The sequence below is a fragment of the Triticum dicoccoides genome, chromosome 2B, assembly GCF_002162155.2.
Source record: "Triticum dicoccoides isolate Atlit2015 ecotype Zavitan chromosome 2B, WEW_v2.0, whole genome shotgun sequence".
Classification (NCBI taxonomy): domain Eukaryota; kingdom Viridiplantae; phylum Streptophyta; class Magnoliopsida; order Poales; family Poaceae; genus Triticum; species Triticum dicoccoides.
The window spans coordinates 704,180,548-704,197,262 of NC_041383.1; the positions used below are offsets into that span (position 1 = coordinate 704,180,548).

The 16,715-nt window shown below is 43.4% G+C and overlaps 2 protein-coding genes across 2 annotated transcripts in view; both read right to left on the reverse strand.

The window, feature by feature from the left end:
- Nucleotides 1–9,884: 9,884 nt before the first annotated feature.
- Nucleotides 9,885–10,407, reverse strand: LOC119368395 (histone H4-like). Its single transcript, XM_037633669.1, has one exon. The coding sequence runs from the start codon at nucleotides 10,368–10,370 to the stop codon at nucleotides 10,059–10,061; it is 312 nt and encodes a 103-aa protein (XP_037489566.1). The 5' UTR covers nucleotides 10,371–10,407; the 3' UTR covers nucleotides 9,885–10,058.
- Nucleotides 10,408–15,372: 4,965 nt separating this feature from the next.
- The window catches only part of LOC119368396 (acidic endochitinase-like), a 13,162-nt gene continuing 11,819 nt past the window's right edge, over nucleotides 15,373–16,715 (reverse strand). The window contains exon 2 of the mRNA XM_037633670.1: nucleotides 15,373–15,888. Within this exon, the coding sequence (XP_037489567.1) occupies nucleotides 15,373–15,888 (516 nt within the window). The remainder of the gene's footprint in view (nucleotides 15,889–16,715) is intronic.

The window sequence follows — 16,715 nt, forward strand, 5'->3', positions numbered from 1 at the left end:
ACGGGTGAGCTTGTCTCGATCTATCTATTGGCTTGAGCGGAACCTGGCCGTATTTATAAGCCTAGGAAGGCAAAGGATTATACGAGGAGGATACCAGGTCGGAGTAGGAGCAAGTAACCCAAACTGAAAACTTAGAGTTCGGACTTTACGTCCGAGCCAGACACCAACTCGGACTGCGCACGGTCTAAGATGCGGCTTGACCCCTCACCTTTCATCTGGTTCGAGTGCGTGCGTACAGAGCTTCTTATTTCCATCGACCGCGTAAGTTAGCGACGATAGCGTACAGCCTAGCACAAACCGAGGATTTGGCAGACTAGGATGGCCGCGTCGGCTAAGCGCTTCACCGGCCGCCGTCGCCGCCCCTACACCCGTCGGACCTCGTTTTCAGCATTACCACTATGTCTGCCCCGGCGACGCAGGCGATGATGATTCCGACGAACTGTCCTTGCCTCCACGACCGCCGATCCCGAACGAGCTGATTCCCTGTAGAAGGACCCCGCCCTACTGTAGTGAAAGGAGGAGAACATGCGGAGCGAGATCGCGGATCTCCTTGTCAGCGACCCAGGCCACTGTTGGGCTTACACTTGGACCAGAGGTGACGACCTGGCCCAGTTCTAAAAAAAAGATACCTGAAGCTTTTTTTCGTGAAGTTTTTTTTTTACCTGAAGCTTCGATTGACTGATTCATTCACTTGGATCACGGTAACGGCGGTGACACTCTCTGTCTCCGATTCCCCATTTTTCGTTTTCGTGCTTCTCGGTTTTTATTCATTTCGTATATTAAGTTTGTCTTAAATTATACTTTGGAAAGTTTGATCAAGTTTATAAAAAAATCTATGTTTATAATACCAAAAAATAATCGTTAGATCAATCATATTTTATTTTTCATATTATATTTATTTGGTATTGATTTGCCAAAAAAATATTTATTTGGTATTATGGTGAGGTTTTGTTATAAAGTTTTGGCTATCCACGGTCCTTCTATGCTGCTTGCTAGACCAAAGATGTGCTTCGGTTCTTTGGGTCCCATCTTTGTTAAGAAAGATGAAATTTGCAAACTAGAGGGCTCATAGATGTGATCTACACGGGGGCCACGTGTTTAACGAAATTCGTATATGGCATGGGGGTCAGGTGTTTAACAAAATTTATATAGGGCTCAAGATAAATAATGAACATTTTGAACCACCATGAACATATTTTTAATAAGTGATGCAAATTTTTCTAAATATGCATGAACATTTTTAATACATCGTTAACATTTTTAAATACACTTCAATATTTGTGAAATACACAATTAACATTTCTTAATACAAAATACGTTTTAATAGATGATAAACCATTGTTAAATACACAATGAATGATTTTAAATATGAGATGTACATTTTTGTGTAATACATGGTGAAGAAAAAGGAACCGAGAGAAAATATATAAATAAAAAGGAGGAAACATTATTTCTGGTGTATTTGTAAAATAGAAAAAATGAATAAAGAAAAAAAGAAACATGAAAAGAAAAGAAAAGAAAGAGCAGAAAAAACGGAAAGGGGGAGTAAAAGGGACACCAAAAGGGCTAGTAAACCGAACGAAATAACAAGAAAATGAAAATTGAAAAAAAAAACACGGAAGCTGACCAGTCCACAACCACTAGGCAAGTGTGATATAGGTCTCACAGTACGTGAGATTTAATCCTTGAAGAAGAGAATCAAAGTCCATTTCGATTCACATATTCATTACTAACTCTGTAGGGGACCTTGCGTCCTTGCAACAACATTGGATGGTGCACTTGGTGATTCAAGATGGAAGAAAGTAATGGACGAAGAATATTTTGCGCTCATGAAAAACAAGACCTGGCATCTTGTACCAAACCAAAGAAGTAAAACTTATTGTTGATTGTAAATGGGTGTATAGAATAAAGAAGAAAGCATATGGCTCCATTGACATGTATAAGGCACGTCTAGTTGCAAAGGGCTTTAAACAGTGTTATGGTATAGATTATGAAGATACTTTTAGCCCTCACTACTGCAGGATGCTGCTAACGCGACACTACGATCAGTGTTATGGTTTAGATTATGACGAAATTGTCTGTGATGCCATAATCGCAAACGGTGGTGTAAAATAACCGTCAAAAAAATGCAAAACGTTTGTGATGGAGGATGCATCAAACACGGTTCAGATTTTAGTTGCGTGTGCGATGTAGGGCATACAGTTTAGTTCAATTAACTGTTTGCGATAAGGAGGAACAAAACAAACGGGCAGCCAGATGAAGATGTGTGCGATGTACAGTATACGATTCACTCGGATGAACTGTTTGTGATTAGGCAACACAAAAGAAACAGTCAGCAAGATCAAAGTTGTGTGCGATATACGGCATTGCGATTCACTCGGATGAACTGTTTGCGTTGAGACATGAGAACAGAAACGGTTCAAATGAACAAGATGTGTGTGATACGAGGCAAATAGGTCTGTAATCAGAAACGTGTGCGAAGATCGATAAGAACACAGACGATTACTACTAACAAGTCGTGTGTGTTGTGAGCAAACGATTGCTGATATACAATTGTGAGTGATTGATGAAAACATCACCGGCAGGTTCCATTGTTTAGTCCCTGTGTGATGTGATTTTTTTTGTCCGCACACCATCTACGCTCTGTCTATAGAGCATCAACATATATACTTAAAAAGACAGCATTACATAACCAAATTAAGCATACAATTACACAAGTGACTACACACATAACATTTACACACACTAAAGTAAGCAATTACATGCATACTAAAGTAGGAGAAACGAGGATCCAATCATCTACTTATTGTTGCGACGACGCTTGCCATTGCTCTGCTTCCGGCTGGATCCCTGGCCGTTTTGGGGAAGGAGGCACTTCCTCATGTCAATAATCCGCATGTACATGTCGTAGCTCGTGTACGCCTCCTTGGCCGCGTGCATGACGTGAACTTTGTCGAGTTTCTCCATTCAGGCCGAGTGCCAGGCACGCTTGTCCTTGTTGCATGAATCTTTCATGTCTCTGTAGTAGGGGTCAATGATGGGCTCGGTGAGGTGAACCAGTGAGTCCTTCTCATGCTCCTTGCTGCCCCAGATCTTGTATTGGCCCTGGATGTCGACAAGATTCTGGCAGGTGATGCCCGAACTCTCGAGCGCCTTTACATCGTTGGTGATATCCACCGTAGTGAACATGTAGTGGGGGCTGTTGACAAACCTGGCGAAACGCTCGCAAGGCCTTGTGGCCAGGCAGTAGTGGTAGACGAGGACATGGTGACGCACGCACATCTGGGCGACGGCGACCTTGGGACGAGACCCGGCACGAGAGCGGGTGTACTCAAGGTCGAACCCGACCACCTTGTACTTCTCCTCGGCAAGCAATAGCTCCATGATGTGGATGGAGTGCTCCACCCAGACCGGATTGTTGGTGTACACCACCGAGAGGTCCATGAACCTTCTATGGGTGTCCACCACGGCACGCATGGTGAACTGCTGCTCGTCGTCGGCAGCCGCTCGGGGCGCCATTGGAGCTACACAGGATACCCTTTAAGAATTTCTCGTGGTGGGTGTGCTTCTTGCAATGGTGGGGTGCGATCGAAAGGTTGAAGAGACACAAGGGTAGGTTAAATGGCCGCTGTAATAAATGGGGGCCGGCCGGCCTGTAATCATCACGTCTTGTCACGACGTTCATAGCGGAGGATTTCAGAATCCAGTGCACGCTTGACAACACCGCACCCCAGGCGTGGGCTCGAAGAGGCGCCAAATGTACCGTCGGTGAGCCTGTTCCCGCGCTACCGTGCTGTTTACCGCGCAAGCTTCTCGCCCGACTAGTTTGCCACGCGTCGGCTAGAAGAGGGACAAACCGTAGGCGTTTATTGGCAAAAAGCTTTGTAAAAACGAAGTGTGTGGAATGACTTCGGTCATAAGTTTACATTTAGGTGATGAGGTCAAAGTTACACAGAAGGGTGATGATGGACACTCGAGTGCGATAATTAATTCTGCGCTCTACAGTGCACACGGTGGAAGAAACCAACTATGTGCAATAATGTCGAAGATCGCAGTCAAGTTAGCTATACAGATCGTCTGCTGTGAGATCGACAAGGTAAACTGATGATTCCAGAATGGTTAATAAAATCTAAGACCATTGCCTACTAAGGTCAAAATAGTGCTAGCAATATACGAGTCTCATACGATGCCATTTCAACGATTGTACCACAAAAGCTCAAAATGTTACAAGGTTCAAATTCCAGAGTTATATGGCTAAAATTCGAAGATTACAAGGTTCAAACTGATATTAGAAATGAAATTCAGCTCATCAGCTGCAAACGCTCGCGCTGATGCGCTGAACATGGATATCAGAGAGGTTTAAACTAATATCACCGCTTCTAAGTCTGGCATCGAAACCTCACAATTTTTGCAAAGGGGCCAGCCACTGAGAAGTCATGTATGGGATTGACCTGATGACTTCTGATTACTCTGTCATCTGAAGTTCCAAAATGGAACTCAGCATTTTTGGAGCCTACTCCATTCTACCGCAGGCGCCGGCGCTGATCAACAGATCATTCATTTTTGCGAAATAAATGTAGGGCAAATCTCATTTCCTTCAGCACCCTTGCTCTGAGAACAAAGAACCTGGCGAATATAATCTCCGGTAAGGTCTCTCAGTAGGAGTTCAAAGTAATTTCTGAGAGATGCAGATCTAGGCATTCGACGTAATTGTTATATTGTATCACATTGTCCACCACTGAGCCTAATCTTATCTGTAAAATAAAAAAACGTGTTAGTGCCTATATGCAGTTTTGAACATTCGACGTGATTGTTATATCGTAAATGATATTGGACATATTGTAGATGTTTTAAAACTCGTGGCCCCTGATATCAAGATCTCCTTTGATGGTTGAAAAGTGGTCTGTGATATTATGGAGATATAATGAACCGGAGACGACTTGAGGAACCATTTTAGTGTTACAGTGGATTTTTAAAATTGCATTCTTAGAAATGTTTGAGTAATGCACCATTGACGACATAAATAAGGCACAAATAAATCTAACAAACATCAACCACCACTAAAATTCGCACTCGTAGTAAATATTATATTGTTACATAGACCGTTGATGGAAGTTCCCCCCAAAGAGTCTCCTCCACATGGAGAAACACTGAAGCCGTCATCAGCAAAAACTAGATCATGATGACGCGCGTTGCCGCGCCCGTCCATTTTGACAAAATGATGACATGGATGTTAGAAAAAGATTGGCGCAACAAGTAACCGGGAAGCAATGTTACCAAACAAACACAAGATAATCCGAATTTTTGAAAAATGTGTTCCCATGAAAACACAAACAACAAAAGTAATAGCATGCTTGTAAACGCTTTGTTTCAACAACCAACTTAAAGCAAGATGGTCTCAATTCTGTTCGTTATAATCTAACCGTCTAGAATTAATAAGACTCTTATTAAGAAAATAGAGAAGACCAAGTAACTGACCGTTACATCCTGGAAATGCTATTATCAGGTCCTCAAGAAGCGTCGAACTTCATCCTGTGATTGATCCTCTCTATTCGCACCTATGCATGTCGAGGCACAATTCAATACGCCACAAACAAATTCGACAAACTGAACAAGGAAAAAGAAAGGGCATCCATCGACAGTTATGTGTGTTCTTTGTAAGGTTGTGCATATGCCTTCCCTGTCCCTACCAGACATGAAAATAGTCCTGGGATGGATAGCTCCACCGGCCTGGCACTATTCCCCTTGCCCTTCTTCTAGCCATCCTCGATTGAGTTGGGTTTGCCTTCTTCTTGGTATCACCCTTGCATCTATTGGATCCCATTCTTTTTGCTCCTCTGCCTGAAAGTCTGAATTAATGTTGCATGGCCGTCAGTGGCATGCAGAGGGATCGTCCCAATAAGTGAACAAATTGAAAATCACCAATCCTGGAAAGTGACTGCAGCAATCTTCTCGATCCAATCAGCCATTGTCAGCAGGGCACTAGCGTTCCCAATAACCGAGGACGTAAAAACTTTCATGAAAGACTTTGAGACCAGTTGCGTCAGGACAATTCAAAGGGAGAGCGGCGCATTGGCCCCTGAAGTTGCCGCATATGCTGATTTCCATGGAGATTTAAGATTAGAATCTAGTGTTCCTGAGTTGTATTGTAAAGAGTGTGATATGGCTCTGGTGAATGTTTGGTGAATTGTTTTCCCTCAAAAGAAAAAAAATTGAAACTGACCTAAGTGCGTCTACAGCTAGAATATTCAATTGTGCCTTCCAAACCAGCCGAATGTTGGAAACAACTAATGGAAGGTGCAAAGTGTCAGCTTGACGACTCATGAATTGTGATTGAAGCTATATGATCAATCTAATAGTTAATTTCCTTCAAGTTTTCAAGTTTTCAACCCAACCCAACAACTAATTGAAGCTATATGAATTGTGATTGAAGCTATATTAATGTTATTTGAATGTAGAAATATAGTTAAAGAAGCTCACGGGTCACGGCCATACATAGCAATCATCTGTCGCAAATGGCTAGTGACTTATCAACTGAAATAAAAGTAAAACACATACATGACAGATTGAACAGAAAAACATGCAAATATCAGGATGTCGGGAGGAAATTTAGGAAGTAAGCAAAGCAAGATCACAAACATTAATATAATGGGAATGATTCTCTCCTTTGGCTGTCCACGATCAGCAAAAGAATTGGTACGTACCTTTATCCACTGCATCCGGCTTGTGAGCGCTACCAATGTTCTCCCAGAACGGGAGCCACCTCCGCGTGTTCGCCATCAAGGACTCTGTCACCATCACATATGGAAACAAAGGAAGCAAAGAGGCCGCCATGGCCGCCATCACATATGGAATGAATCTGGGTAGGAATTTGTGGCTTCTTGAACTCAAGGAAAGAGGCAAAAAAGTAGGCGACCCGATTAGTAACGCACCTCCACCATCGATCGGGAAGTCGAGCAGTTGAGGAAATGAGACGGCCGTGTGACCGCATATCCCACGTCGCCTTGCCTCGCACCGTCCCGCCCGGCGCCATTAACCACGTGCCTCCACATCGAGAGCGTCCTCTCTTTGGATATGCCGACCAAGAAAACCACACTCTTCGACCCATGCTCGTGCGGCCCAACAACGTTTTTCAGAATCATCCGACTGGGCTGTGTGCCACGTTGGCCCGATTAACGAGAGGACGCCCAAGTCAGTCTTGGGAGCAGCGGCCCAGGAGACGTTTCGGCTGGCCCCGACAAGAAGATTGGCACGGTGAAAAACTGTTGTGGACGACCAGGCGATCCTGAGCGTTGAAGGAGCAGATCAACGGTTAGAAGTGTCAAATCGCTGTGGGGAAGCGTAGCTCGCTGCATCTTACTGTTTCTCAATAACCTCCACCATTTCTCAAACATCCTCCGCCAATATTTTGAACAACTGCAAACTGTCGCAACATATTTCCCATTGCACTGAATAATAATATCCTTCTATTGTAATCCCTCTGTTTTGATAGCCTGGGATGCCTGCTTGATGAAAAACCCACCCATGCCTTCATACAACGACTTGGGAACTTGCCCCCAAGCCAGACACTAGGGAAGCTACAAATTTACGCCGGAAACCATGATGGTCGGCCGACAACACTTGCCGGTTCTCTTGAAGTGAGACACTTTAGAAGACATTAGACGGCAGGAAAGGAGCATAATCCAACCATGCAAAAGCATCCAAATGACCGGAATTTAGTGATTTCAGTTTTGATTCCGGTCAAAGGACTGGAATTTCCTTTTGAATTTGATTTAGATCTAAATAATATTTTGTTTTATAAACTAACTTGAATTTTCGTGTACTACTGCAATTGCTGAATATTTTGGCCGATAGATAATTTTATCAGTATGTACGAAATTAATAAAATCAAAACCATGATCCCAATGAAGACTCAAGCCCTAATACACTAGTTAAAAAGAACGTAAGATCCCAACCGAACCTCTAAAATAAATGATATTTTTTATTCTGAAAACTATACAAACATCTAAATAGATGGCGGAAAACGTAAAATTTGGTCCCATGTTAGAAAACTGACACGCAAACGATGCAGACATATATAGCATTTTTGTTTGTACTGTAAAATCATAATGGGTAGAAATTGGGCTTCCGCTCCCCCTAATTCAAGCCAGATGCATTAAGAACATGGGACAATACAGATAATTTACTGTGTGAGCAACGACACATACGACAACAAAGGTTGTAGAGGACAATGCATACACTAAGTTAAAGACATGCTTCTCAACATAGCAATCCCACAAACAAAACGGGCAAATGATCATACTATCATTTGCTTGAGGATCCTATGAAAAAAGGGTCACTAAGAGATAAATGGGCTCTAAAGGCCAGAACGAAAACCTTGCACTTTCTTTAGAGTTCAGTGGCTGCCCCGGTCTCCATGCCCTCGGCCACCATCTCACCAACGTGAATGCTTTCATAGCTATCATTGAAATGCTGCGCTGAGTCTTCCGTTATGAGAAAACACAGATACAGAACATGCACCCGAGTAGCAGGAGAATGTGGATGAGGAAATGACGACAAAGGTAATGTGCTCTCCCGGTAGGTCAGACCGTGTCGCTAAGGTCCTCATACATTGGTCGAAGGCGGCATGGTATCTTCTCAAGGCTTTGCACTAGGAAGTTTCTTGTTTCCATTTCATATTGATTGTTGCTTTCCCAATGTCTCCTATTCTTAAGCTCTTAATTTATAACCTGATCCATTTTTTGTGTTGTTTTCCATTATTTTTGCTAATAATTGATGATGAAGGTGTCGAGCCTCGGTGAATAAAGAATGGAGGCAGTGCATTTGATCGGTGGTCGCAACGAATTGTTTTTCCTTGGATTTTTTTCTACTGGCGGCTAGTGTAAAAGAGAAAGGTGCTGAAATGACTGGTGATGCATATAGTGGATGCACTTGATACTAGTGGTATATAAATGGTTGGTTCTGCAAGGTGCGGTTGCTGGAACCATTTATCTTTTATCAATGTCACACTCACACACACACACAACTACTTCAAACACGAGTGCCTTTATGTTGCGAGCCTGTGCCGATTCATTCCTCACATGTCATGTTCTTACAAACACAAGATATGAAATGAAAGAGAAGACAACTACCAATATAACAAAAGCTCACAGAAAAAAGAACACTCAACTAGAAATGCCCGGCATTCGCTTTGCTGCAAAAACAGTGAAACGCTATGCATACTCCATCGGCTAGATTACGAGTCATCTAAGTCAGAAGTCCAAATTGGCCAACAACATATAAGGCCCCACACACACACACCAACAGTCGCAGCACAATAGTTCTACCGAAAAAGAAGCCATGGTTGGCAAGAGGAAGGAGATCGGTAGAGGCGAAAAAATCGAAAGCAGCCACCATTGCCGCACTATGCATTTTCCTCGTCTGATGTTGTCCAGGCAGCAGCAGGTGGCCGCCATGATTATGCCTGATCCACAATAAATAGTAATTTGACTTTAATTTGGCCTATCCTTGCATGGATCCAAATATATTTTGTATATTTATTTGCGAGGTATCTCATTTTAATCTTTTTTATTAAAAAAATTCCAAATGCTAGTCAGCCAACTCATTGAGGCTGGAGGAGGGAAAGGGGACGAAGTAGCATAAGATGATTGTGAGTTGTTGATCTGGAGCTCACTTCCAGGATGGAAAATCACACAAACATCACAGATAACTTTCACAGATAACTACGTCACTGAATTTCACAAGCAGCAAACAATGAGGCACGCAGGTTCATTCCTGTCTTCCTGAAGTAATGCAACAACGTCTGAAAAAAATAGTGAAGATGTTTCTATAAGCCCAAATGTCATTCACACCTGTTGCAGTTTACTGTAATATTTGCTCGGAGATTGGTTCATTATCTCCTAATCTTTCTGGCTGGGAAGAATTTAACAAGCTTACAGAAACATATCGAGAGATGCATCCATATTCAGGAAGACCCTACTGCACACAACGACAGAACAACACGCGCACTCCGGCAGATGGAACAGGAGCTGGCAGAGACTGGACGGAGCGGCAGCAGATCAGCCGCCGAAGCCGTAGAGGGTGCGCCCCTGTCGCTTGAGCGCGTAGACGACGTCCATGGCGGTGACGGTCTTGCGGCGGGCGTGCTCGGTGTAGGTGACGGCGTCGCGGATGACGTTCTCGAGGAAGATCTTGAGCACGCCGCGGGTCTCCTCGTAGATGAGCCCCGAGATGCGCTTCACGCCGCCCCTGCGAGCCAGACGCCGGATAGCCGGCTTCGTGATGCCCTGGATGTTGTCCCGCAGCACTTTCCGGTGGCGCTTGGCGCCGCCATTGCCCAGACCCTTCCCGCCCTTGCCGCGGCCGGACATGATGGTGGCTTGGAGCTCCGAGCGGATGGAATTGGGTGGAGACGCTGGAGCGGTGGCGGCGGCGGCTGCTGCTCGGGAGCGAGGATCGAAGGGGAATTTAACGAGGGAGAAAGGGTGCGGCCTGCCGTTGGATCCGGACGAAAATGGACGGTCAGGATCTCGATCCGATGAGAGATGGCGCGGATCGCTGACGCGGTGGAAATTTCATCGTCCGGTGAGGCGGGAGCCAGCTCAAAATATTGGATTTTGCCGGTTCCAAGCGAGCCATCTGCTTTCTTGCCACAAAATTCGTGTGTTCGTTCATCTGAGAACTGAGAATTGACAAGCAAGGGCTTTTCTTTTTCTAAGGAAATTATAGATTTTATGGCATAAATCGCTCGGCACTCTGAGGATGCTGGTCTGCCTCGTCCGTAGGGATTTATTGCCTCTCTTCCAAGGTGATTAGGGCAAAGCTTCCTTCTATCGATCTCCGCTGGCAAACACGTGGATTCGCCCACCTTGATCTCCGCCGGCAAACACGTGGATTCGCCCATCCTCTGCCTATCGTTTCGGCGGGTGATGGCAGGCAGGGAAACCCTTGTGCCTCGGCTCCCGTAAATACATACTCCCTCTGTTTTCATCTACTCCTCATGTTAGCTTTGACCAAGTTTAGTGAAAACAATCTAAACTTTCACAATAACAAATATATATGGTATGAAAATATATTGAGTGATGATTCTAATAATATTGATTTGCTATTGTGGATGTTGACAATGTTTTGTATAAACTTAATCAAAATTTATAAGTTTGACTCGAGACAAAGCTATTATGTCAAGTAAATGAAAACGAAAGGAGTAGGTTAGGTTTTAGTCCTCTTAGAGGCAACACTTGTGTGGATGGCGGCGCTTTATCTTTGAGTCAATTTTTGAGCTATGGTCCTCCTTAAGTACGTCCTTTGGGGCAGATTAGATAGAGCTTCGACATAGATTCCCGTCGACTCGTCGAGGCGGCAAGGTTAGGATTTTGGTTGTGCGTACTCGATGGCGAGATTTGGCGTCAGGTTCTTTGGGCCGATTCAAGGGTTCAACGGCGACGACTGCAGCTCCAGAGCGTTGGTCCTTAGTGGCGTGTGCACAAGACTTCCTGGCTATTATTGACAAGGCCATGCAGGCTCCGGTATGGAAGCGTCAACAACAGCACATCAGCAACGACAATAGTCGGTCGATGATCCAGAGCCTTCAATGTAAAAAAAACATGATGATTTGTGCTTTGGTGAACATTTTATGATAGATCTGAGTCACTTTCGTAAAATTAAAATAAAAATCCGCCCCACACCCCTATCCGTGCGGACGAAGAAATACATTAGGCGTTGTTGCAATTATCCTTAGATGAAAGGACATAGGCTATACACGGACTCTTTGCCGCGTAATGGCGAAGGTTACGTCATGGCGACAATGCAACATTTGCTAGTCACGGCCTATAGGTATGGGATAGAGACACTCAAGATGTGATCTGCAAAGAAAAACCGTGCAAGAGTGTGGATATGAAGACCGTCACCGCAACATTGGCATTGGCCTAACAACAACACTAAGGTCGGCTCAAGGATGTGTGTCTTAAATTTATTACGCCATCATAGGAAGTACTAGGTATCATACTAGCGGGTACAAACACATCATGGCGAGTATCCCCTTGGTTTTGGAGGAGGTTCTTGAGCGTAAAAAAATCGATAGAAATGAAACAAATCCACCTTGAAACTCAAATGATTTTGTGAGCTGTTTGATAAGTAGAAGTCCAATCATTGTACTAGTAGTCATGTACATCTAATTGCACATTTTATACAATTTATTACATCATACAGATATGTAATGACATTTACAAACAAGGAGAGGGCGAAAGTCTTGCTTGCATTAATTGTTGACATTGGACAGAGGTTCGATGGCTTTAGGAGGCAACTATATCGGCTTCCCTACCTCTGAGAAAATCTATCCACCGATTCCAGGGCGAGCAACCAGATCTCATTATTGTATGGGATCATGGCACAATGAATTTTCTTTTTGCGAAAGAAGCCATCTAGCATAGTGTTGTTTGTGAGCAAGCATCGAAAGGTAGAGATGGTGGATGATGCCTTTGGCGAATTGAGAAATGAGTTTGTCCTTTTTCTGGTGAAAACCTGTGATCTAGCTATAACGTACATGTGACGACACCCTTCTTGAAGGTGTTAGCTTGAGGGTGATAAACCACAGACAAACTTTTTTTTGGTTAGACCAAATAGCATCCCTGAATGATCACCTATTTCTTAGTGAAGTTGTTGTCTTCAAGTACAATCCTCTCGGGTAATTTATGTATTATTGTGCTAGTGCATTTTGGTCCTTGGCATTAAGATTGTGCGAAATGATGGAGAAAATGACTGTCATGAGGCCAATTATGAAGGTGATAGACTGGAATTTGGTTTCATTTTTGTAAAAATATTTCTTCATCTTCATGCCTAACCATTTCCAAATTTCCAAGTAGTTACATAATTCTACTTCCAAGAACATAAACAACAATAACTTAGTTCCTTGTACATATGCTCACATTATAAAGAGTGGTCAGTTTTGTGTTGCAAGCTTGAGTGTGCTGAATAGTTCAATTGTATGGTTCTTAATTTTGTGTCAACCATTTTCTGGGTGAATTGTGATTATTTTTTTGTGAGCTGTCTACAACACTAGACATATCTTAGACGGTTTTGAGAGTTATGGTACGTGATATGAAGATGTCCATATGGTTAAAATGTCATCTGTAATATTATGGAGATATCACATACTGTAAACCGTGGATGGCTCGAGGAACCTTTTTTTCCTCCAGGAAGATTGTATTGTTCTTACAAAACTGTATGCGATGTCACATACATGATAATGCACCATTGACCATATAAATAAGCGTAAGAAAAGAAAACACCCACTATGTAATTTGCAAGACATCCTATATATGATCGGAGATTGCCTTCCAGTAGAGTTTCCTTCCACGATCTTCTCAAGAGGAAGAATGCCGACTATGCGTTTTATCCCCAACCTTGAAAATAATGACCCCGCCATCTTGCCAACATTCTTTAGCAATATTTAAAACAACCGTAACATTCGCTAGCACTACTTCTCATAGCATTGAATAATAAGATCGTTTTTCCGTAATCCCGTTCTTCTCACAGCTTGACAAAAAACCATTGATTCATACCTATATATGAGACCAACAACCTTCACCAATAAACAAATACATCCCTACCTAGGGACTAACAATCTTTGAAGAAACATAAATAAATAAATAAATATACTTTTACTCACATGTGTGACCTAACACAAATAAACAACTACAGTAATATTTTTAATTTCTCTTCTCAACCGATTCTTCCAGTTCTATATGACATAACAAGAGAGTGAAAAAATTGTAATCGGATAGAGCTTGTCTTCCTACCCGATCCACGACCTTGTCCAATCAACTTACTAATGCATATTCTCATATGTTTCAACTTACGAAATGTCGTGTCTTGTTAAGAACCTACTATGACCATTTAAAATTCTCAAATGCCTGCAACAAGATTTGGCATTGCATGTTTTGCTTTTTTAATCAGGAACCACATGCAAAGGTTGTAGGGTATGAACATATTTTAACGACTTCTTAAGGTAGTGACCTATCTCCTTGTATTTTATAGTTTCATAGCAATGCACGGACATCATGCTAGTAGAACATAATATGGGGGTAGCAGGGGATTTTGTAGAACATAGTATGAGGATATGCAACAAATGAGCCAAAATGATATGATGCATTTTGGACTCATTAGGGGTAGCAGGGGATTTTGTGAGGTGCACAAGCGAGATATCGAGACAACGATGAGGATGTATGGTGATTCTGGTTGTCTCAGTGTTCGATGGTCATGGTGTCAACACGCCCGACACCACAACGGATCGTACAACCGCCTCAACGAGAACTGATGCTACTCATGAGATCTATCAACATATATACCCGTATTTTTATAAATATGGTTATATGCACGAGACATCAAACACACGGAAGGCATATCCATGTACAAGTCCTAAACATCTATGTAACCTTCCCTTCCGACATGTGTGGCTTATGGAAACTGGAGCAGATAAGAAAGATTGTGTGGATGAGTGCACATTCATCAAGATTAAGGAAGTTATGCCTTATTCCTTTGTCGGTAGGAGTTAGGTCTAGGTTCCTCGTCTTGGATAGCACAGTAGAACACCTACATATAAGGACCCATAGGTAGAAGCAGAAGAATAGCTAGTTTAACACCAATACAACACCATGATGTAGATGGATGCAGAGAAGCGCTTTGCATGGACATTGTGGCAAGATATGTAGATGTATTACAAGAATCTAGACTGTTATAGTTTCACTCATGTTAGCCACCATCATACTTCTGCATTAAGATCATAATGAAGACAAAGAAAATAAGTAGGATTCTTACCTAACCCAGGTAAAATCGTGCATCCCTGACTTCATCCTCATCCGCCTACGCACGCTAGTTTGTTTCTGAGATCCTTGTCACCTTAGCATTGTTCATTTGAGCATTCTATGATTTTAACAACTCTAGATTTTGAGTGTGTTTTGACTTTGGTCGATCCAACCATGGGATGCGGCGAGTAATGTTCTATTAATTATGGGCGTGGGTGGGGATTTGGCTTGTTGTGCTGCCTCTTTGATCTTTCTTTGCTTTTTTGCAACTTTGTTCAAAAGAGGCTTTTGCATTTGTTCTCTGTGCACCCACACCATTTAATATAATTGAAAACCAGCCATGACATGCAAGCCTTTTCATGTTGAACTAATTATCATTGGTTCACATTTCCTCATTTGAAAACGCTAGCAGATAATGGATTGAAAGATCCAAGTAAGTAAAAATTTATTTATATTACACACGACAATTCAACACCACATAATAACTTACAAATCACAAGGGGAAATAAAATGAAGCCTCACACAACACAAGGAAGTGCCAATCATATGGATCAGATGAAATACAACCCTCTCAAACATCACTCTTCACCGAAGAGCTATAGCCATCTTGGTCATCATAATACTTGGACCACAACATGATCCCACCATACTTCCCTGCACTCTTGATCAATGGGAGAACATCCGACTTTAGGTCATCAGCCGGGATGAACCCGCTCCCGGCGGCCTGAGGTGACGCCGGGAGACCAAGGAAGATCTGCTTTGCAGGAACTGTCAACCACTGCTTCCATGAATCAGCTAGATTGGAAGTGCTGCCTGAAGTATACTGACAAGGAGCGTTGTTGTAGAACTGCACCCACACATAGTCAAAGAGGCCGGTGTTGAGGGCGCCTCCCACCCATGCATCAGGAAAAGGGCACTGTGGCGCGGCAGTCAAGTACACTCTCCTGCCGGAGTTGCTATACCCTTTTAGGAACCTTGCAAGATCGTCCCAGTGCAGGGGTGTACCACCCTCGATATCGAAGTCGATGCCGTCGAGGACTGCATCACCGAGAGGCCGCGAAGATGACGCACCTCCTAAGAAGTTGTTTGTCAGGACCCCGACTCGATGTCACATCGATCTAGCCGGTAACACCTCATATCACTTTGCGGCCTCACACACGGTATCCCCACGGGTGTCGCCTTACCTTTGCCCGGGACCGTTTGCGCCTTTTGGCTCACGTATATGATAGTGTCGCTAGCATCCATATGATAAAGAGCCCGGGCTGACATGACTAGTCGTAAACCCAAAGTGGCACAGACTTACAGGGACAGGCATCCATGACCCAGCTTTGAACGTGTCGGTCATCAGCAAGTGGGTCCGGGCTGTAGCACTGGGCTAGCAGGACTCCGGTAAACCGGGCTGTAGCGGGCTAACAGGACTCCGGTACTCAAAGCGTGACATTTCCCCGAAGGGACAGACACAGGGACGAAGAAGGACACATGCCGTCCAGCCTAAGTGTTCCGGAGCAGTAGCAAGCTACCATGGCTCAGTGAAACACTAGGAGACATTTCCCGGTAAGAGAGGCTACTAAAGATAAACAACTAGATGGTCAGATCCCACACATACCAGGCATTTCAATAACATACACACAATATGCTCGATATGTGCAATACAACATGGCATCACAAAATGACTCTACGACTCAAGTAATTTATTCAATAGGCTCCGAGGAGCGAGATATTACAATCATGGGTCTCATGACCCAACAATCAGAGCATACAAGTCAAAACACAAGCGGAAGCTATCATGTCTGAGTACAGACATCTATAAATGAAAAAGGCTGAGAAGCCTGACTATATATCAGATCCTGCCGAGGGCACAAGATCGTAGCTGAGGTAACAAGCTAAACGTCGAAGTCCACGCGAAACTACTAG

Coding starts and splice junctions, on each gene's coding strand:
- LOC119368395 (XM_037633669.1), bottom strand. CDS start 10,370: ATGTCCGGCCGCGGCAAGGGCGGGAAGGGTCTGGGCAATGGCGGCGCC.